The 24,107-nt window shown below is 38.5% G+C and overlaps 1 protein-coding gene and 1 pseudogene across 2 annotated transcripts in view; one reads left to right on the top strand and one right to left on the bottom strand.

Moving 5' to 3' along the window:
- Positions 1-369: 369 nt before the first annotated feature.
- SNX7 (sorting nexin 7) overlaps positions 370-24,107 on the bottom strand; it is a 173,555-nt gene continuing 149,817 nt past the window's right edge. For both annotated transcript variants that reach the window (XM_069598468.1, XM_069598482.1), the window contains one exon: positions 370-876. In XM_069598468.1, the coding sequence (XP_069454569.1) occupies positions 850-876 (27 nt within the window). In that variant the 3' untranslated portion in view covers positions 370-849. The remainder of the gene's footprint in view (positions 877-24,107) is intronic.
- LOC138429363 (CBY1-interacting BAR domain-containing protein 1 pseudogene) lies at positions 9,284-10,155 on the top strand (annotated as a pseudogene).

Below are 24,107 nucleotides of genomic sequence, written 5' to 3'. Positions count from 1 at the left end.
TCCAATCCATCCTGAACCTCGGAGACATCATTAAATGTTTGACATCTGGTATACACCAGGGTACTTTAGCAACTGGGGAAGAACATCACACAGATTAAAATGATAAAATTACCCCCAAATTAGTTTGGCAGATGTGGAGCAGAGACACCAGGAGTTTTGTTTTTCAGCTTCTTCCTTGCATCCCACCACAATAAATATCAGTGCTTGTTATCCCAGTTAATTACACAGTTCTCCAGCACCAAGGAAACTCCATTTTCCTTTCTTTTCTGACACACAGCTTTTAGACACATCCCTTCTAATGATCTGCTTCCTCCGCTTTTAAGAACAGTGCTGCACCCATCCAGCTAGCAATTCAAAACTGCAAGCTACTCCATCCTCCAATCTTTATTTTTTTTTTAGGGTTAATTTTTAAGGCATACCCTAATTACAGGAATTTTCAGTCTTTAAAAAGCAGCTATTTTCAGACCTGTTTACAAGACCATGATCTGAAACATCAGTCAAAAACAGCTTGAACTGATTGCATCCTTCTCTGGAACAGAACATGTGGTAGTAGAATGTCCGTTTGTAGCTGGTTCATCTGCCCTGTAATTAAGGTTGCATTGCAGCCCTGCTCCAAACTTATTTCTGCAGGGGAACAGCTGAGATTTCCCCTAGATAAGATGTCAGAAACTGTGCTATCCAAATTCGTTGGTTAACATTCTTGGAGCCAATTTAGTGCTGAATTTAAATCGCCAGCAAAGTTGGTGATAGGGCAACATATATCCACAGAAGCTCTTGTAAAGTCAGTAATGATGGCCTTGTAAAGTCAAAATGCAGGCACCACTTGAAAATATTCTTCATAAGACCCATTCAATGCTCAGTGAAGGAAACATCTTGCTGTTGAATGAAAAAAAGAAAAAAAAGACTCATTATACACATCAACTCAGTTTTATGCACTTAAAAGCTATAGAAACCAACCTTTCCAAATCACAAGTGATTCTTAACAGTGAGTTCATTCTTATGCCATTATTCACACAGATGGATGATATCATATGCATTTTAAAAATGAGAAATCAACTTTGGGGATCAAGTGAGTCAAAGATAAGAATAGCCCCAAAGACCTCAAGGCCTCCTCTCAGACTAAAGAGAGAAACTCTAAAAACAAGAACATCAATATCAGGGGCAAACCTTAAAAAACATGTCTCTTTTTTTTTTTTCCTTCCTAAAGCAGGTTTTATGAAAACAAAAACAGTAGGTGTTCTCAGAGGCTGGTATATTTATCTTATGCAAAAAACATATGGCTAATATGTTTTCATTTCTCCCAGAAGTATAATTATTAAACAGACCAAAACATTCCTCAAAGAATATAGACTACAAAAGACTGATATTTGCTAGAATTTACTATCTGCAAAACACTGTTTTGCTTTGAGGTGCATAGTGGTGCAGAAAATTTGGCACCAACCACCTGCCCCTCTCTGTCTACTCTTGGAAAATTCTATCTCTTAAAATGTGGCATCTCTGCTTTCCTTCAGCTGATAGCTTTACACAGGGTCTCACAGCCTTGGCATTTAGAGTTACGTGTTGAATGAAGTAGCTCAGTGCTCTGAGGGAGAGGCAGGTAAAATAGATCAATCTCATGCTAATACTCAGGGATACGTCTCTTGTGCTCGTACACACACATACACACAAATACACACAAGATTTTATGGCATCAGTCCAAAAGCCATCTCTTAGGATAGTCAAAAAATTAGCTTTCCCTTTTAGCTCCCTCTCTTGAAAAATACATTAAGAATCTAGCCCTATCCAAATCCTCTTTGTTTTCTCTCAAATGCAGAACCTGTGAATGAGCATGACTTTAAGTCAATACAGCATACATAATTTATAAAGAGAATTTTTTTAAAAAAAAATCATGCATTTCTAAACACGGTTGTTAAGGTTACAACAAGTAATAAAAAATGCAGAGAGCATCTTGCTGGAGAGACAGGAGGTGGGAACCCCCTACTGGCTTAGCCAGAGGAAAACGACCCCACAGGTTCACCTAGCAACAGCTGTGGGATCCAGATTACAAATTTCTCCCAAGGCAGTATGAACATGAGCGTGAAATAGTCATCTCTTCTTCCAAAACAAATTTGCCAGGGCGTTGCTGTCTCAATATTTCTATAAACTAAAATGCACCACTTTCGGAGTAGAGTGAGTTGAATCCTAAATTCTTAGGAAATAAAGTGCACGATGCTCAAGAGGACACATATGAAAATATTTTTTTTTTAGAATCTCAAAATCAGTTGCCGGTTGGTAGCAAGGCTGAACAAAGACACAGTCAAAGATTCTATCACTATTTTAGGTCCTTGAATCTCAGAAAGTAAATATATTTGTGGTCGGATTAATACTTATCTTTTGGGAACCATCTCCAGCAAAATGCAAGCACATTATTACATAATTTAGAAGAATATCATATGTGTTGGCTTATAAATATCACAACAGAATTGGACAAAGACATCCAGACTAAACTATATAAAATCCAAGCTCACAGTGGCTGAAAATGCCTAATGCAGATGGAAGGTACAGCTCTGAATTGCCGGCCTCATCTGAGATTGTAGTAAAAGTGAATGGCGAGTTTGAATTATCTAGCTTTATATTCTAATTTTAGCTCAACATTGAGCACATTCTATATTTTTAATGTTATACCAAGTCCCAGAAATACAAAGATGAAAGACACATACTCTGCCCTGCCCTTGGCAAACACACCATATAATGGAAAACACATGTGCAAGAGTTAATGTGACTCTAACGAAAAAGCCTGCCTACAGGAAGGGCTTCTAGGCTGTAGGTAAAGGAATTTAGCTCATTTGTGCATTAGCCACATTTTTATAAGCATAAACAAATAATCATCCTAGCTGTCATCTCTGCATTAACAGTTTATAGCATTTTATTAACAATGCACTTTAACATGAACTATTTGATGTATCCTTCACAAGAGTTCTATCAAATAAGCAGGTAATGAGAACACTGAAACATCAATATATCTCAGATTTGGAAGCCATATTAAATATCTTTAAAGCCCATCTGTGGGTAGTGAACACACGTGTGGTATTACATTAAGAAGGATTCCGAGCTCCTGTTAGGTTTAATGGGGAAAAATTCACGATTGATTGAGAATGTCTGTTAGGGCTGGTAGGGGACGGAGTGGCAGAACCAGTGTCTGTATTTATGAATCATTTTCTATCTTATTCACAGCTGCTTTTAGAAGACTAATGATAGTAACAACCCTTTAGTAGTTTCCTGCTGAATTCTGAATGCTGAAGACTAAATGGCCATATGTCCCTCTGTCCAGATAATCCCAGGCCTTTACTACTGTCCAGAATAGAATAAGTTCCAGTATTTTTCCTTAGCTCCATATGTGCGTGTGTGCTAAGTCGCTTCACTCCAGTCCAACTCTTGAGACCCAATGGACTGTAGCTCGCCAGGCAACTCTGTCCATAGGACTTCCAGGCAAGACTACAATACTAGAGTGGGTTGCGATGCCCATCTCCAGGGGATCTTCCCGATCCAGAGACTGAACCTAATCTTTTATGTCTCCTGAATTGGCAGGTGGATTCTCTACCACTAGTACCACCTGGGAAGCCCAGCTCCATTATTCCCTTCTCTAAATAATCAGACATTATTCCCAAAGTCCATTGTTATCAAAATTCCCTGAGCATTTCAAAGTGAATGAGCATTTTCAAAGTTTCACAATAGTGAACCAAATAACCCTCAAAGTACATTTTAATATTTGTCTTTTCACTGATATCAATATAACATTATTACCAATACTGTGCTTATTCAGCCAGGATTTTAATTTGCCTCTGACTGCTCTTTTTCTCTCTTTTTTATCCTTTACTATATGGTTCATTCTTGCCTACCCAACACCACTAATGATTCTGCAAATATTTCCAACAGCACACTTTCCAATAAAATGTGTTTATAATAAATCTGAATTCTGTGGAAGTACATTTCTACACACATTGAAAAAAATACATCATTTTAATTTTATGAAATTCTCTAACTTTTGAAGTTTATGTGGATTTTTTTTTTTTTTGCATACTAACATTAAGGATCTCAAAAACTGTCATCTTGGTATCATTTCTATGAACATTAAAATCAGCAAGGTAGACATTAAGTCAGGCTTCCTTAGTGGTGCGGAAGTAAAGAGCCTGCCTGCCAATGCAGGAGATGAGGGTTCGATTCCTGGGTCAGGAAGATCCCCTGGAGAAGGAAATGGCAACCCACTCCAATATTATAGCCTGGGAAACCCCACAGTCAGAGGAGCCTGGCGGGCTACAGTCCATGGGATTGCAGCAACAACAACAATAAAAACAAAACCCCAGCCATACCAAGAAGTAATTTTTATTTAGCATATGAACCTGTGATTCAAGTTACACTGATATTAATGGGGCCTCCTAGGGAAACACCCAAACAGAGAGCATAGAATTCCTGCAGAAGAATAGATATACAGCACTCTCAACCATTCTTCTTCCAATACCATATTCGGTATTTTTAAAATACTGTTTAAGAGATTTCAAATTCAAACTTAAACTTATTACTTTGAAACTCCTATGGCCATCTCTTCTTCCTTTAGCTTCTGTAGGACTTGACTGCATTCAGGTCCTTATCTTCTACTATATAGTATCTTGCATGGCAAATGTTCAGTAGATAATAATGAATTCTTGAACCAGAAAGAGGAATTTTTAGATTATGGATGTGCTTAAGAAGAGAATGCCATTTCAGAGAAATTTCCCCAAAAAAACAGTTTTATGCAAAATGTGAATGATGTAATGTTATCTATAGTAGTAAACCATTTAAAACTACATAAATGTCTAAACAGAGGAGATAGGTGAAAAATCATGGCATATCTAAATAACTAAATTTATGACAGCCATTAAAATTTTAGTATAAAAAATGTCATTTCATATCAAGTGAAAAAAGCCAGTTACATAACTTTATAGAGCATTCTCATAATATATAAATATGATTTTTCATAAAATAACAGTTATAACTATATAGTATACTTAAAATTCGGGGAAGGGGTATTTTGTAAACTTTTCTATAAGAAACATGTACTGTTTTTTTAATGACAAAAATGTTTCCACAAAAAGTTTTAAACTTCCCAAAGAACAATTTCTCTGGCAAGTGGCATGGAATAAATGATTCCAGTGCTAAAGAGTTAGCTGCATAATGAAATCTGATTAATGAGTCATCACAGAGGACGCTTTTCTTCCTTTGGCTTCCAGGCCTAAGACCAGGAGAGGCCAGATATGTTATGCCAGTAACATAACTAGTTATTGGCAAAATAGCAGCTCCAATAGAAACAATCCGTTGAAGAAGTTTCCAAGATGATTAAAATGTGTATGCGTGTGTACACATAAGTGGCTTCAGTTACGTCTGACTCTGTGTGACCCTATGGACTGTGGCCTGCCAGGCTCCTCTGTCCATGAGATTCTCCAGGCCATATCCTTTCCAGGGGATCTTCCCAACCCAGGGATTGAACCTGGGTCTCTTACATTTCCTACATTGGTACCACTAGTGCCACCTGGGAAGCCCCTAAAATGTGTATATAGAAAGATATTTAATCATCTGTAACATCAAATAAGACAATAGTAATGTCCGCGTTTGCAGATGGCTCAGTGGTGAAGTATCTGCCTGCTAATGCAGTCTTCTTTATTGATGTTACATTAGCATACAACAAACACCACATATTTTAAGTGTACAGTTTGATGAGTTTTGACGTATGTTTACACCCATGAAACCATTAATATGATCAAAGTAATGAACATGTCCATCATTCCCAAAGATTTCCTTATGTTTTTATAAATGCTCTCTCCAACCTCTCCTCACTCCACCCACATGCCCTGTCCCCAAAGTAATTTGTCACTTTAGATTACAGACTAATTTGTCACTCTGGATTCATTTGCACTTCCTAGAATTTGATATAAATAGAATTATGTTGAGTATACTCTATTTTTGCTTGCTTCATTCACTCAGCATAATTATTTGGAGATTAATTCATGGTGTAGAATACACCAACAGTTCATTTTTATTGCTGAGCAGAATTCCATTATATAAAATTTTACATAGAATAATTATATTAATGTTATACACATGATAAAATTATATTTATTTTTATAAATATTTATTATATAAAATAATATGTATGTAAAATTATGTGACAAACATATAAAATACAAGTTTATCTGTTCACTTGTTTGATTTGTTTAGAGATTTTGGCAATTAAACATAAGAACTCTACAAGTCTTTGTGTGGAAAGACTTATTGCCCTTTAATGAATACTTTGGAGTGTACTATCTAGATCACGTGGTAGAGGTGGGTGTAATTTTTTAAGAAACTGCCAAGCTCTCAAAGTAATTGTACTATTTTATATCCTCTTCAGCATTATATGGGAACTTCCCACGTGGCACTAGTGGTAAAGAATCCGCTTGCCAATGCAGGAGACACAAGAGACACAGGTTTGATCGCTGGTCCAGAAGATCCCTTGAAGCAGGATATGGCAACCCACTCCAGTATTCTGGCCTGGAAAATCCCAAGGATAGAGGAGTCTGGTGGGCTACAGTCCATGGAGTTGCAAGGAGCTGGACACAACTGAGCACTCAGCATTATATAAGAGTTTGAGCTACTGTACATTCACTTGGAATGTTCAGTCTTTATAAATTTAGCCATCCTCCCAGATATGTGGTGGTTCCTTATTGCAATTTTAATTTGCATTTCTTTAGTGATGAATTGTGCTGTGTGTTGCTTCATTTGCTTATTTGCCTCAATAGTATAACTCTTTTGGTCTATTCAAAACTTCTGCCCATTTAAAAAAAATTAGTTCTCTTTTTTATTGAGTTTCAGAGGTTTTTATATATTCTGGATATAAATTCTTCACCATATGTATGATTTTAAAAAGGTCTCTTTACCATTCAGTTCAGTTCTGTTCAGTCACTCAGTCGTGTCTGACTCTTTGCGACCCCACGAATCGCAGCACACCAGGCCTCCCTGTCCATCACCAACTCCCAGAGTTCACTCAGACTCATGTCCATCGAGTCAGTGATGCCATCTAGCCATCTCATCCTCTGCCATCCCCTTCTCCTCCTGCCCCCAATCCCTCACAGCATCAGAGTCTTTTCCAATGAGTCAACTCTTCGCATGAGGTGGCCAAAGTATTGGAGTTTCAGCTTTAGCATCATTCCCTCCAAAGAAATCCCAGGGCTGATTTCGTTTAGGATGGACTGGTTGGATCTCCTTGCAGTCCAAGGGACTCTCAAGAGTCTTCTCCAACACCACAGTTCAAAAGCATCAATTCTTCGGTGCTCAGCTTTCTTCACAGTCCAACTCTCGCATCCATACATGACCACTGGAAAAACCATAGCCTTGACTAGATGGACCTTTGTTGGCAAAGTCTCTGCTTTTCAATATGCTTTCTAGGTTGGTCTCTTTACCATTAGTTCTCAACAAATGCATCATTAGACAAACTGTAGTTTTATTCTTGTTTCTTGTACTTGGGATTCATTGATATTATTGATCTGTGGAATCATAGACTTCACTGAATTTGGAATTTTTCTGTCTTTATGTCTTCAAATATTTCTTTAGTCCCTGTCTTCTGTGAGCACTCCATTAAGTGTATTAGCCACATAACATTGTTTCACATCTCACTGATTTTCTATCCATTTTTTAAAAATTCTCCTTTATTTCTGTTTCTGCTTCTGTTATTTCTGTAAATAGACATATTCCCAAGTCTTCATGCTTGCAAATTTTTACATCTGGAATGTTGCTTTTTCACAAATCCCATCCAGTGTGTTATTCTTATCAAACATTTTAATTTACATTTATAGAAATGAAATTTTTCTTTTTTATATCTTCTATACTTTTTGAACATATAGAATAGGATTTTGAGAACTATTTAAATGTTTTTATTTGCTAATTATAACATTTGTAACATCAGACATTTAACTGATTTTTTTCCCCTCTCATTATGAGTCATAGTTTTCTATTATTTTGTTCAGTCATTTTTATTGAATTCCAACATTGTGAGCTTCACTTTGCTAGATGCTGGATATTTTTGTATTGCCATAAATACTCTTGAGCTTTGTTCTGGGTCACAATTAATTTACTTGGGTACTGTTTGTTATTTCTTTTAAGATGTGTTAGGTGAGGCTGAAGAAAGTGTTTTAGATCAATAATATCCTATAATTGATGAAGACACCATTGAGCCCCCTGTAATGCCCTATGAACTGGGAGGTTTTTCACTCTGTCTGGAGAGAAGAAAGGCTATACTCAGCCCTATATCCCTGCCAGGGACCATCATCTTTAACCCATTCGGGTGATTTTTTCCATGGCCTTGCGTAGTTTCCTCACCCCTGTTCACTCATCACCACTCTGCGAAAGAAACAAAGAGATGGGCTCAGATCTCCGGGTTCTCTTTCTGTGAAGCTGTCTCCTCTGCAGCCCTTTGGGTAGGTAAACTCTAGGCAGCTATTTTTCCTCAAACTCCCAGCTTTGTCTCTTCAACTCAGGATGTTGGCCAGACTCTGTCTTCATATTCTATGGCCTGGAAGCCCTCTCAGCATAGAAATATAGGGAAATTCATAGAGCATACCACATTTCTCCCCACCTTTCGGGCATCACTGTCCTCCATTCCCTGATAGTAATACTATGAAAACCCTTATTCCATACATGCTGTCCTTTTTTTTTTTTTTTCAGGTTCAGTGATAATTCTGTTACCAGAAATTACATCTTAGTTGGAAATGGCTATCCCTAAGTGTATTCATTCTTACTTGGATTGACAACCTGTAAGTCTCAGTGTTCTGAATAGTGAATAAGCAACCATAATGTTCAGACGATCACATATAATCATGGAGTCTCAATTATTCCTCTGTGAAATATACAAAAAGAAAAGAAAAAAATAGATGGCTTTGACCTGAACTGTTGTTGTTTTTTCATACTATTCTTGAGTAGTGGTATCTGTTAAAGTGCTGTGTATTAATTTTGGATTTTACTGCCAAATTAGAGTCCTTTTCAATAAACTATTGGAGTAGGAAATGGCAGCCCACTCTAATATTCTGGCCTGGAAAATCCCACGGACAGAAGAGCCTGGAGGGCTATCATCCATGGGATCACAAAAGTGGGATACAACTTAGCGACTAAACCAACCACAAAGATAAATGTAGAAATTCTTTATTTTACATTTATTTTTTCTTAAAATTCAGGATGGGCCTGGGTGCCTTGGAGCCCCTGTCATTAGCCCAGAGTCTCCAGTCATGCGTGAGGCAAGATGTTGAGACTCAGCTTGGGAAACTAGGACATCCAAACCAGACAATTCCAAGATGCTGTCACAAATGTGGAAAAGCATTTTGGGGAGCTGTGCCGAATCTCTGCTGCTTACGTGCAGAAAACTGCCGGACTGTGACACAAAGCAGAACTCCTGGTGAATGATATCAATGTGTATGTCTCTACAGAGACCCCAAATTTAAAGAGGGTTCTGAAAAACTTTGCTGATGAGTTTGCTAGACTTCAGGATTATTGACAGGCAGAAGTTGAAAGATTTGAAGTCAAAGTATTAGTTGAACCTTTGAAAGCTTACGGAACCATTGTAAAAATAAAATTAGATGACTCAAAGCAATATTAACAGCAAGGAATCAAGAAGCTAAACAGTTAACTCAGTTAGAAAGAACACATCAGAGAAACCCATCTGATTGACATGTTATTTCACAGGCAGAAACTGAATTACAAAGAGCTACAGTGGATGCTATCTGAACAACTCATCATCTGGAGGAAACTACTGACAATTTTCAAAAGCAGAAAATAAAGGATATAAAGACTATATTTTCAGAATCTATCACTATTGAAATGTTATTTCACAGTGAAGCTGTAGAGGTCTACACTGCTATCTACCAAAATAAACAAAAGACTAATGAAGACTTGGAGGTTTTCCGAAATTCTCTGTATCCACCAGATGATTTACCTTGTTTAGATATCGTAAGAGCAAATCAAAGGCATCTCTTCAGAAATCCCTGTCAGCTAAGTGTTTATCTGGAACAGGACAGGTATCTACCTGTCGACTAAGAAATGACAGGCAAGCCAAGATGATTGATGAAGAGGAGGAAGACAGACATTACAGAAGAAAAAATTAAATTTCTTAAGTAAACTTTGCATTTCCATTTTCTGTCTTAAATAACTGGGAAGCCAGATCTACTAAAACTGTAAAAGTTTATACTGGTTTGATATGTTAAACCTCAAAAATGAAATTCTACTGGAAATGGAGAAATTATTAAAGGAAATTTACACTGACCAATGAAAATATAAATAAATAAAAAATAAAATTCAGGATGTTTCTATGTAAACTTAACTTTAGAAGAATATACAGGCTGAAACAATAGGGATATTTTATAATAAAGAAAACATAATTTTTGTGTAGATAAAGCATACCAGCTTACAGAACCTCATATCAAACACTCAGACTGTACCTATAGGTAAAATGACTTTAACTGCTTTGCCTGGGTTGATTGCTTGGTTGCTTCAAACTCCCTAGCAATTCAGTTAAATTGGTTAGACCATTATATAATATGAAACTGACAGGTTGTTTCACTGAAATGACTCACGAAGTCAATCAAAAGTTGAACTGGTTGTATCTGGAGTCATAGACAATCTGGGAATAATCTCGTGTAGAGTGCTGTGGGGTTTGGAGAGCACTGAAAAAACACTTGTGAATCCCTTCTTTTCTTCTAATGTTTTTTAATCAAAGGATTTTGAAGATACAGTATTTAAGCTCCTTAGAGCTAAAGTGTCTTTGGTATTTGAAGAAATAATCTGTGATTGCAAATAGTCTATGAAATGCATTTTTGCAACACAGTATCAAGTGAGGAAATCACATTTAGAACTTAGAATAACAACCCCCTGTTGGTATCATGAATAGAACACTCATATTAACTAAATAAAAAGAAACACCAGTAGGAAAGTGGTCTGCTGCTGCTGCTGCTAAGCCGCTTAAGTTGTGTCTGACTCTTTGTGACCCTGTAGACGGCAGCCCACCAGGCTCTTCTGTCCCTGAGATTCTCCAGGCAAGAATACTATAGTGGGTTGCCATTTCCTTCTCCAATGTATGCATGCATGCTAAGTCACTTCAGCTGTGTCCAACCCTATGTGACCCCATGGACAGCAGCCCACCAGGCTCCTCTGTCCATGGGATTCTCCAGGCAAGAATACTAGAGTGGGTTGCCATTTCCTTCTCCAATAGGAAAGTGGTCTAATATTTACCAAAGGACCATGGCAAAGCTGGAGTAGAAATCTTGAATGGCATTCAATAAATAGGTTAGTACATGTATGCTGGATTTACAAAGTATATCTTGGCACTCCTTGTCATTGAAAGGTCAGTAAGCACAATAGTACTAATAGGCCTGCTTCAAACTTCTTAATAGTCAGAATTGAGGTTTTTGCTCAGACTGTTATTTTGTACATTAAGAGACTTTGAAAGAGACTAACTTGGAAGAATAGCACAGTTTCTCTGAAATCTTGTAGTTTAGAGTGGTATTGATAATTGTACCTTCCCTATCCCCATTTCCCTCCTAACTTCATGTTTTTCATTAAGAAAAAAACACAGGCTGAACTGAGTATTAGAAAGGAAGCAACATGGTCTAAGATGGGGGCTGGGTTAAAAGTAAGACAAAACTACTGGGTTGGTGAAAATGTTCATTTGGGTTTTTCCATAAGATCTTAAAGAAAAACCCCAATGAATATTTTCAATTATTGGAAATATTCCAACCCAATACAATCTAAATGTCATGTTTCATAGTTTCACATAATTTGAGTTTAACATTCAGCTAACACATTCCCTAACTGTACATATGTTTTAGGAAGTGAAGAAACTTCACACAGCTACAAGATAAAAGCCTATCCAAGCACATCTATTGTAAGTTAGTTCTCAGTCCTACCTGGTAGATCACCAAATTCAGTTCAGTTCAGTCGCTCAGTCATCTCCGACTCTTTGAAACCCAATGAACCACAGCATGCCAGGCCTCCCTGTCCATCACCAACTCCTGGAGTCCACCCAAACCCATGTGCATTGAATCGGTGATGCCATCCAACCATCTCATCCTCTGTTGTCCCCTTCTCCTCCTGCCCTCAATCTTTCCCAGCATCAGGGTCTTTTCAAATGAGTCAGCTTTTCCCATCAGGTAGCCAAAGTATTGGAGTTTCAGCTTCAACATCAGTCCTTTCAATGAACACCCAGGACTGATCTCCTTTAGGATGGACTGGTTGGATCGCCAAACTGGTTGACTTGAAATTTCCTCCTCCCTTATTGCTTCTCGGCCTTTTGGCTGAGATCGCAGATGGTAAAGAGTCTGTCTACGATGTGGGAGACTCGGGTTTGATCCCTGGGTCAGGAAGATTCCTTGGAGAAGGAAATGGCAATCCACTCCAGTACTATTGCCTGGAAAATCCCATGAACAGAGGAGCCTGGTAGGCTACAGTCCATGGGCTCGCAAAGAGTCAGACACGACTGAGCGATTTCACGTTCACGTTCCACTCAGCAGGGTTTCTAAAGGGGAAAGATCCTGGCTATGGCCAGCAGCAGTGCCTCTTTCTCCTACTGCCTGCCACCCTCATCCTTTTCCAAGGCATTTAGCTGGAGAATGCCAAGGCTCCCCACCACTGTAGACTCTATGCTTCAGGGAAATGCTGAGTAACTTGTGCTTATCAAAAACAAAGACCTGGAGTTCTCTATAGGGAAGGCAGTTTAGAGCAGGGGGCTTCTCTGGTAGCTCAGATGATAAAGAATCTGCCTGCAATGCACGAGACCTGGGTTCTTTCCCCGGGTGGGGAAAATCTGCTGGAGAAAGGAATGGCTATCCACTTCAGTACTGTTGCCTAGAGAATTCCATGGACAGAGGAGTCTGGAGGGCTATAGTCCATGGGATTGCAAAAGTCAGACATGACTGAGACAGTAACACTAAGAGCACAGACTTTGGTGTGAATCATACTGATTGCTATGTGAGATAATATACAGATTTCACTTTTCCACTTATTTAAAAGTAATAATAATAACTGCTTTGGTCTCATCAAGTAAAGACTTTTATGTGTGTAAATTTATTGACACATTAACATTTTTATCCATTATTGAAAATATTATCCATTGTTACTAATAAAATCAAACAGGGTTACATAACCTTAATGTTTGTTTTTTTTTTTTTTTTCTCTGAAAGAGGACTGTGATCTCATAGCCTTTGATTTTACTCAAGATTCATAATGGAAAAAAAAAAAACAGAATAGTTTATAGCCAACAAATTTGTTGAGGCAACCAGGCTTCCAAGGATCAAGTATACAGTATTTAAAACACATCATTTCAGAATCAATATTATATTGTTATCAAAGTTCTGTATCAGACTTATTGGGGCCATAACCCAAAAGAATTATGGGCTTGAAAAATAGCAGCGATGAAGCTCTGCAGCCTGTATGCTGGCGAGGGCAGTGACCCGTAAACATCTGGAATTAGTGGATGACTTTCTCCACCTCTTCACCCTCCGTACAGCATTCTGTTTGATTGTTTCAACCAAATTGGATTCAAAAGACTGAGAGCCATATGTCCAGTTGATAACAGCTCTTGAAAGTGCAACCTAGCAGTTGAGTCAAGAAAAGTTGAGTGGTAAGAGAGAAGAGTCTGATACTCATTGAATCAATTAATGTCCAGTGTCTTTGCTTCCTGTATTGAAACCAGAGAAATACTGTTGGAATAGTATATCAATAAATTATTTTCCTTTCATGTATTTTAAAAGATCTTTTGATGAATGAATTATTAAATTCCTGAATGAAGGTAAGGAAGGTGGAACAAAGTTATTCTTCTCTGTAAGATTTGTTTGGACATACTGCAAAGTGAATGGCTCTCAGCCTTCAGAAAGTGTGTTCTTCCCCCACGGTGTGCCTCCCCTTTGCTGCGATGCCACCTGTGACACAAAACACAATTAGCCTTTCAGTTAGACTTTGCATTTTTCTGATCTTCTAACAACTGGGTGTCAGATATCTCAATGTATTACCACCCACTCACAACAAGATTATACATTAGAGTCTGTGCCATCTACTTTTGTGAAATATTTCTGAAAGCTAAAAGGAATAAATTAACTCTACCAAATTTGTAATAAAGTTTCTTTCTCTGATTGTTAATATTTCCATGACTGTACTGTATTTTTTAATTAAAGTAACATTGACCTACAACATTATGTAGGTTTTCATTTTAATGTGTATACACACACACACACACACACGTGAAAGTGAAGTCGCTCGGTCATGTCCGACTCTTTGCAACCCCCTGGACTGTAGACTACCAGGCTCCTCTGTCCATGGGATTTTCCAGGCAAGAGTACTGGAGAGGACTGCGTTTCCTTCTCCAGGGGATCTTCCCAACCCAGGGATCGGATCGAACCTGGGTCTCCTGCATTGCAGACAGACACTTCACCATCTGAGCCACCAGGGTAGCCTATATATATATACATGCTCACCACCCAAAATTTAGTTTTCATTGGTCAGAATATAGTTGAATTCCTTTACCGATTTACTACTGGTTACTTTCTGGTAACCACTACACTGTTCTCTGTATCTGCTTATTTGTTTTCATTTGGTTTATTCATTTCTTTTGTTTTTATTTGCTTATTATTTTTCATATTCTACATATGAGTGAAATCATACAGCAATTGTTTTTCTCCATTTATTTCACATGATCTAATACCCTCAAGGTCCATCCATGTTGTGACAAATGGCATGATTTCTTCTTTTTTTATGGTAAAATATATATACCTATATAACACCACCTTTATCCATTCATCCCATAATGGGCATTTAAGTTGTTTCCATATCTTGATATCATAAATACTGCATCAATGAACATGGGGGTGCAAATATCATTTTTGAGTACTGTTTTCATATTCTTTGAAAACATATTCTTTCATATTCATTTTTCATATTCATAAATATCCCAGAAAAGGGATAGGTGAACAATATGGTACTTCAATTCTTAATATAAGGAGGCATCTCCATTCTGTCTTCCATGCTGGCTGGACCAATTCAGGTTCCTACCAACAGTGCAAGAGGATTCCTTTCTCCACCTCCTCACCAACATTTGTCATTTCTCACCTTTTTGAAAATAGTCTTTCTGATAGGTTTGAGGTACTATCTCATTTGGTTTTGATTTGCATTTTTCTAATAATTAACAATGTTGAAGATACTATCCTTTCTCCATTGTATGTTCTTAATGTAAATTAATTGTTCATGTAAGGGTAAGTTTATTTCTAGACTGTCAACTTAGTTCCACTGATATATACATATTTGTTTTTCTGTCAGTATCATGTTACTTTGATTACTATAACTTTGTGATATAGTTTGAAGTCAGGATGTGTTATACCTGCAGCTTTGCTCTTTTTGGTCTTTGAGAGTTTTGGCTATTCAGGGTCTTCTGTGGTTCCATATATGTTTTAGAATTTTTGGTTCTGAGCTATCCCACGTTGAAGGTCAGGAAGGGCAGCAGTGAGGAGATACCCTTCGCCCAAGGTAAGGAGCAGCGGCTGCGCTTTGCTGGAGCAGCCGTGAAGATATACCCCACGCCCAAGATAAGAGAAACCCAAGTAAGATGGTAGGTGTTGCAAGAGGGCATCAGAGGGCAGACACACTGAAACTATACTCACAGAAAACTAGTCAATCTAATCACACTAGGACCACAGCCTTGTCTAACTCAATGAAACCAAGCCATGCCCGCGGCACAACACAAAACAGGTGGGTCATGGTGGAGAGGTCTGACAGAATGTGGTCCACTGGAGGAGGGAATGGTAAACCACTTCAGTATTCTTGCCTTGAGAATCCCATGAACAGTATGAAAAGTCAAAATGATAGGATACTGGAAGAGGAACTCCCCAGGTCAGTAGGTGCCCAACATGCTACTGGAGATCAGTGGAGAAATAACTTCAGAAAGAATGAAGGGATGGAGCCAAAGCAAAAACAATACCCAGCTGTGGATGTGACTGGTGATAGAAGCAAGGTCCAATGCTGTAAAGAGCCATATTGCATAGGAACCTGGAATGTCAGGTCCATGAATCAAGGAAAATTGGAAGTGGTCAAACAAGAGATGGCAAGAGTGAACGTTGACATTCTAGGAATCAGCGAACTAAAATGGACTGGAATGGGTGAATTTAACTCAGATGACCATTATATCTACTACTGTGGGCAGGGATCCATCAGAAGAAATGGAGTAGCCATCATGGTCAACAAAAGAGTCCAAAATGCAGTACTTGGATGCAATCCCAAAAATGACAGAATGACCTCTGTTCATTTCCAAGGCAAACCATTCAATATTACAGTAATCCAAGTTTATGCCCCACCCAGTAATGCTGAAGAAGCTGAAGTTGAATGGTTCTATGAAGACTTACAAGACCTTTTAGAACTAACACCCCAAAAAGATGTCCTTTTCTTTATAGGGGACTGGAATGCAAAAGTAGGAAGTCAAGAAACACCTGGAGTAACAGGCAAATTTAGCCTTGGAATGTGGAATGAAGCAGGGCAAAGACTAATAGAGTTTTGCCAAGAAAATGCACTGGTCATAGCAAACACCCTCTTCCAACAACACAAGAGAACACTCTACACATGGACATCACCAGATGGTCAACACTCAAATCAAGTTGATTATGTTCTTTGCAGCCAAAGATGGAGAAGCTCTATACAGTCAACAAAAACAAGACCAGGAGCTGACTGTGGCTCAGATCATGAACTCCTTATTACCAAATTCAGACTGAAATTGAAGAAAGCAGGGAAAACCGCTAGACCATTCAGGTATGGCCTAAATCAAATCCCTTATGATTATACAGTGGAAGTGAGAAATAGATTAAAGGACCTAGATCTGATAGATAGAGTGCCTGATGAACTATGGAATGAGGTTTGTGACATTGTACAGGAGACAGGGATCAAGACCATCCCCATGGAAAAGAAATGCAAAAAAAGCAAAATGGCTGTATGGGGAGTCTTTACAAATAGCTGTGAAAAGAAGAGAGTCCAAAAACAAAGGAGAAAAGGAAAGATATAAGCATCTGAGTGCAGAGTTCCAAAGAATACAAGAAGAGACAAGAAAGCCTTCTTCAGCGATCAAAGCAAAGAAATAGAGGAAAACAACAGAATGGGAAAGACTAAAGATCTCTTCAAGAAAATTAGAGATACCAAGGGAATATTTCATGCAAAGATGGGCTCAATAAAGGACAGAAATGGTATGGACCCAACAGAAGCAGAAGATATTAAGAAGAGGTGGCAAGAATACACAGAAGAACTGTACAAAAAAGAGCATCATGACCCAGATAATCACGATGGTGTGATCACTCATCTAGAGCCAGACATCCTGGAATGTGAAGTCAAGTGGGCCTTAGAAAGCATCACTATGGACAAAGCTAGTGGAGGTGATGGAATTCCAGTGGAGCTGTTTCAAGTCCTGAAAGATGATGCTGTGAAAGTGCTGCACTCAATATGCCAGCACATTTGGAAATCTCAGCAGTGGCCACAGGACTGGAAAAGGTCAGTTCTCATTCCAATCCCAAAGAAAGGCAATGCCAAAGAATGCTCAAACTACCGCACAATTGCACTAATCTCACATGCTAGTAAAGTAATGCTAAAATTCTCCAAGCCAGGCTTCAGAAATACATGAACCGTGAACTTCCTGATGTTCAAGCTGGTTTTAGAAAAGACAGAGGAACCAGAGATCAAATTGCCAACATCTGCTGGATTATTGAAAAAGCAAGAGAGTTCCAGAAAAACATCTATTTCTGCTTTATTGACTATCTCAAAGCCTTGACTGTGTGGATCACAATAAACTGTGGAAAATTCTGAAAGAGATGGGAATACCAGACCACCTAACCTGCCTCTTGAGAAATCTGTATGCAGGTCAGGAAGCAACAGTTAGAACTGGACATGGAACAACAGACTGGTTCCAAATAGGAAAAGGAGTACGTCAAGGTTGTATATTTTCACCCTGCTTCTTTAACTTCTATGCAGAGTACATCATGAGAAACGCTGGGCTGGAAGAAACACAAGCTGGAATCAAGATTGCCGGGAGAAATATCAACAACCTCAGATATGCAGATGACACTACCTCTATGGCAGAAAGTGAAGAGGAACTAAAAAGCCTCTTGATGAAAGTGAAAGAGGAGAGTGAAAAAGCTGGCGTAAAGCTCAACATTCAGAAAACAAAGATCATGGCATCCGGTCCCATCACTTCATGGGAAGTAGATGGGGAAACAGTGGAAACAGTGTCAGACTTTATTTTTGGGGGCTCCAAAATCACTGCAGATGGTGACTGCAGCCATGAAATCAAAAGACGCTTACTCCTTGGAAGAAAAGTTATGACCAACCTAGATAGTATATTCAAAAGCAGAGACATTACTTTGCCGACTAAGGTCCGTCTAGTTAAGGCTATGGTTTTCCCTGTGGTCATGCATGGATGTGAGAGTTGGACTGTGAAGAAGGCTGAGTGCCGAAGAATTGATGCTTTTGAACTGTGGTGTTGGAGAAGACTCTTGAGAGTCCCTTGGACTGCAAGGAGATCCAACCAATCCATTCTGAAGGAGATCAGCCCTGGGGTTTCTTTGGAAGGAATGATGCTGAAGCTGAAACTCCAGTACTTTGGCCACCTCATGCGAAGAGCTGACTCATTAGAAAAGACTCTGATGCTGGGAGGGATGGGGGCAGGAGGAGAAGGGGATGGCAGAGGATGAGATGGCTGGATGGCATCACTGACTCAATGGACGTTAGTCTGAGTGAACTCTGGGAGTTGGTGGTGGACAAGGAGGCCTGGCGTGCTGCGATTCATGGGGTTGCAAAGTGTCGGACACAACTGAGTGACTGAACTGAACTTGTTCCTGGGTCTTTGATAAGGATTGAATCAGTAGATTGTTTTAGGCAACATAGACGCTTGACAATGTTAATTCTTCCAATTCATGAGCACAGAATGTCTTTCTTTCTTTTTTTTCTTTTTTGGTGTCTTCTTCAATTTCTTTCAGCAATATCTTAATTTTCAGAGTATAAGTCTTTCACTTCCTTGGTTAAATTTATTTCTAGGCATTTTATTCTTTTTGTAAATGGGACTGTTTTTCTGGCACTTTAGTTTTTTAATTGAAGGATAGTTGCTTTACAGAATTTTGTGTTTTTCTGTCCTGCATCAAGATTTAGTCATAGGTACACCCATATCCCCTCCCTCCCAAAACTCCCTTCCATCTCCCTCTCTTCTAGATTGTCAGAGAGCCCCTGTTTGAGTTCCCTGAGTCATACAGCATATTCCGTTTGGCTATCTCTTTTACATATGGTATTGTTAATTTCCATGTTACTCTCTCCATACATCTCATCCTCTTCCTCCTCCCCTCCCTGTGTGTCCTTAGGTCTGTTTTCTATGTCTGTTTCTCCATTGCTGCACTGAAAATAAATACATCCGTATCATCTTTCTAGATTCCATATATATATGCATCAATATGTGATATTTATATTTCTCTTTCTGACTCACTTCACTCTTTTGTATAATAGGTTTTAGGTTCATCCACCTCATCAGAACTGGCTCAAATGCATTCCTTTTAATGGCTCAGTAGTATTCCATTGCATATATGTGCCACAGTTTCTTTATCCATTCATCTGTCGACGGACATCTAGGTTGCTTCCATGTTCTAGCTATTGGAAATAATGCAGCATGAACACTGGGGTTGTGTCTTTTTCAGATTTCTGTTTCCTCAGGGTATATGCCTAGGAGTCGGATTACTGGGTCATATAGTGGTTTTATTCCTAGTTTTTTAAAGGACTCTCCATACTGTCTTCCATAGTGGCTGCATCAATTGACATTTCCACCAGCAATGCAAGAGGGTTCCCTTTTCTCCACACCCTCTCCAGCACTTATTGTTTGTAGAATTTTTGATAATGGCCATTCTGACTGGTGTGAGGTGGTATCTCATTATAGCTCTGATTTGCATTTCTCTCATAACAAGTGATGTTGAGTACTTTTTCGTGTGTTTGTTAGCCATCTGTATGTCTTCTTTGGAGAAATGGCTGTTTAGGTCTTTTTCCCTTTTTTTTTTTGATTGGGTTGTTTTTCTGATATTGAGTTGTATGATATACAAAATATACTGCTTGTATATTTTGGAAATTATTTGTCAGTTGTTTCCATTTGCTATTATTTTTCTCTCATTATGAGGGTTGTCTTTTCACTCTGATAGCTCATTGTTAGCATATAAAAGTGTTACAAAATTTTGTATATTGATATTGTATCCTACAACTCTACTGTACTTGATTTTTATTTCTAATAGCTTTTTGGTGGAGTCTTTAGGGCTTTCTATACATTAAATCATGTCATCTGCAAATAGGAATAGTTTTGCATTTTATTTTTCAACATGGATGAATTTAATTTATTTTTCTTGCATAACTGCTCTGACTAGGACTGCCAGTACTATGTTGAATAGGAGTGGCAAGAGTGGGCATCCTTGTCTTGGTCCTGATCTTAAAGGAATAACTTTCAAATTTTCACCATTGTGTGTGATGTTAGCCGTGTGTTTTTATACATGGCCTTTATCATACTAAGGTATGTTCCTTCTATACTCTTTATTGAGAGTTTTTATCAAATGTATATTGAATCTTGTCAAATTTTTCTGCATCTTTTGAGATTGCTTTTTACCATATGCTTTTATGCTTTATTTTATTAATACAGGGTCTCATGCTGATTGGTTTGAACCATCTTTACATCCTTAAAATAAATTCTACTTGATCATGGTATATGATCCTTTTCTCATATTGTTGAATTTGGTGTGTTAATATGTTGTTGAGGATTTTTGCATCTGTGTTCATCAGAGACATTGACCTGTGATGTGTGTGCATGTGTGCTGATGTGTGTGCATGTGTGTTGATGTGTGTGCACATGTGTTCGTGTGTGTGTGTGTGTTGTCTTTGGTTTTGGTATGATGGTGATGTTGGCTTCATAAAATGAGTTAGGAAGTGTTCACTCCTCTTCAATTTTTAAGAATAGTTTGAGAAGTATAGGTATTAAATCTTTGAATGTCTGGTAGCGTTCACTGGTAAAGTACTATACTTTTGGTTTAGAGGAAATTTTTATTACTGTTTCAATCTCTGTACAAGTAATTGATTTAGATTTTCTATTTCTTCAGTCTTAGAAAGTTGTTATGATTCCAAGATCCATCTATTTCTTCTAGGCTGTCAAATTTGTTATACACCTCAATCATATGTACAACCTCTTTGTGACCCTATGAACTGTAGCCCACTAGGCTCCTCTGTCCATGGGATTTTCCAGGCAAGAATATTGGAGTGGATTGCCATTCTCTTCTCCAGGGGATCTTCCCGACCAAGGAATTGAACCTGCATCTTCTTATGTCTACCTGTATTGGCAAGCTGATTCTTTACCACTAGCACCATCTGGGAAGCCCCAATTTGTTATACAGCTGTTTACAATATTTTCTTACAATCTTTTGTGTTTCTGTGGTCCAACCAGGTTGACTCAAAATCAGCCATCACAAGTCCACTTTTGGCCATCTTGAGCCCCTCATGTATTTCCTAAACCATACTTAAGTCCCAATAAAGACAATAACCACATCCTACTTTTGCCTGTCATGATACAAGTATCCTGTGTATAATGAACAGGATGTTCATCCTTTCCCCAGAATATGCAAAGCTCTTGGATAATGCTTACTATTCTCCTTGCTATTTTATAACTTAAACATTTTAATGTAAGTCTAACAATATTTAAATACTGTAATATAGATTCAATATATCTGATGGTAAAAGATAAAAGAGGGAAGAAAACAAAGATATTTGCTTTAAATAGATACCCAAACATTAATAACAATATAAGGAAGTAATACTCATGAAAATGATGGTCCTCATTTTGGTAACTGGTTACATGGTTGTGGTTGTACCTGGTATTTATAACTACCTTCTTCCATTACCTATTCTGTATTCTCTTTGCCTTCAGCAAGCAGCTTCACTGGTTGAAGTTTTTACCTGGTAGGTGACCGAAAACTTCATTCTTAAAGGGTCTGGGCCATTGGTATCCCTCCTTGAATCAGACTGTCACAGTTTTCCATTGCCATGTCACAGGATGTGGTACTATTGAGAGGGTAACAGGCAGGAAGGCCAGGGGTCTCGAAACGGAGGAAATAGGCTGCAAGTGTTAAACATTTTTTATCTCTCTCTTAAGTGGCAGGAGGAAACAAGCTAGTGTTATATTTTTTCCCCTTTTCTATACAAATTTAAAAAGAGGTTTCTCTTAAAATTCTATGTTGCCATATTAACACCTGGTTCCGCCTGCACTTAACTTTTCTCAAACTTTGAGCTAACCAATGCATTTTTCTTAAGGAAATATTTGTCTTAAGCTATGTTAATGTACTATGCATTTACCCTGGACTCTAATTTCAAGTTAGTTCTGCCTCAGTTCAGTTCAGTTCAGTTGCTCAGTCGTGTCTGACTCTTTGCGACCCCATGAATCACAGCATGCCAGGCCTCCCTGTCCATCACCAACTCCCGGAGTTCACTCATACTCACATCCATCGAGTCGGTGATGCCATGCAGCCATCTCATCCTCTGTCTTCCCCTTCTCCTGCCCCCAATCCCTCCCAGCATCAGAGTCTTTTCCAATGAGTCAACTCTTCGCATGAGGTGGCCAAAGTATTGGAGTTTCAGTTTTAGCATCATTCCTTCCAATGAACACCCAGGGCTGATCTCCTTTAGAATGGACTGGTTGGATCTCCTTGCAGTCCAAGGGACTCTCAAGAGTCTTCTCCAACACCACTGTTCAAAAGCATCAATTATTCGGTGCTCAGCTTTCTTCACAGTCCAACTCTCACATCCATACATGACCACTGGAAAAGCCATAGCCTTGTCTAGACGGACTTTTGTTGGCAAAGTAATGTCTCTGCTTTTCAATATGCTACCTATGTTGGTAATAACTTTCCTTCTAAGGAGTAAGTGTCTTTTAATTTCATGGCTGCAATCACTATCTGCAGTTATTTTGGAGCCCAGTTCTGCCTAAAGACTCAGAACCAACTTGACAAACCAGTATGCCATACTCATACATTGTTCTCCTAATCTATGTTAATGAAACTATATATTTGTATGGAAATCTGCCTTTCTTCAAGATTCATGTCAATCCTTTTATGGCCCAGGATGACTCACCTAGTGCCATTCTCTGAGTTTTGAGACATTTCTTTTCTTTAATTAGCAGACTGCTGATAGCTATATAACATCCAGCTAAACACTAGCAAGGGGGGCACTCTTTCTGCTGCCTTCTGATGTCTATGTCAGAAGCTTTCTCTATCTCTTTTATACTTTAATAAAACTTGATAACACAAAAGCTCTGAGCAATCAAGCCTTGTCTCTGGCCCTGGATTGAATTCTTTTCCTCTGGAGGCCAAGAATCCCAGTGTCTTTCATGGTTCAGCAACAACCTTTCACTATCAAGATGTCCTAAGGCATCTTCTATGTTCCAGATGTACTCTTTCTTATCTCTATTGAAGTCCACTTTCCTCTTCATAGTCAGACAGCAAGCACAGTAACCCTCTGCTTTGTCTATTGATTCAAAGGCATGAGGAGCCCAAAGTGGTCAGGCAACAGTTTAAACTTCCAGTTCAACGGAATTATTGTTGTGTCTCCTGATGGAAATATTCCTCCTTTTGGAACTAACCCCTCTAAGCCAGTAGAGCATCAAGCTGTGAGAACAGAAAGCAAAAAGTTTGCTTGTGGGTCACTAGGAGTAACAGGGAGTGGTGCCATCTCTATTTCTGTCACTTGACTCTTGGACCTGTGAATCCTGGTTATGGATGAAAATGAATCCTGGCTATGGGTGAAATAGCACCTTGTATTGGGTACTAATTTAGAGCCGGTCCTGACTAAGTCCCTGGTTCACAGTTTCTTCATAAACTCAGACAGTAAGTTAAATTTTCTCTACAGCTTTTAGGGCCCTATGTCCTGACTATATAATATATTATGCTTCTTAGTTGAAAAAGATTATAAAGTTTACCTGTAGCAGACTTTGGGGATTTTTTTTTTAAGGAATTACCCCCAAATCCTCAAGTATTTGCAGCCTTGCCTTCAAG

Source organism: Ovis canadensis, chromosome 1 (genome assembly GCF_042477335.2).
Source record: "Ovis canadensis isolate MfBH-ARS-UI-01 breed Bighorn chromosome 1, ARS-UI_OviCan_v2, whole genome shotgun sequence".
NCBI classification, from domain to species: Eukaryota; Metazoa; Chordata; class Mammalia; order Artiodactyla; family Bovidae; genus Ovis; species Ovis canadensis.
This window is presented reverse-complemented; position numbering and strand designations above follow the sequence as displayed.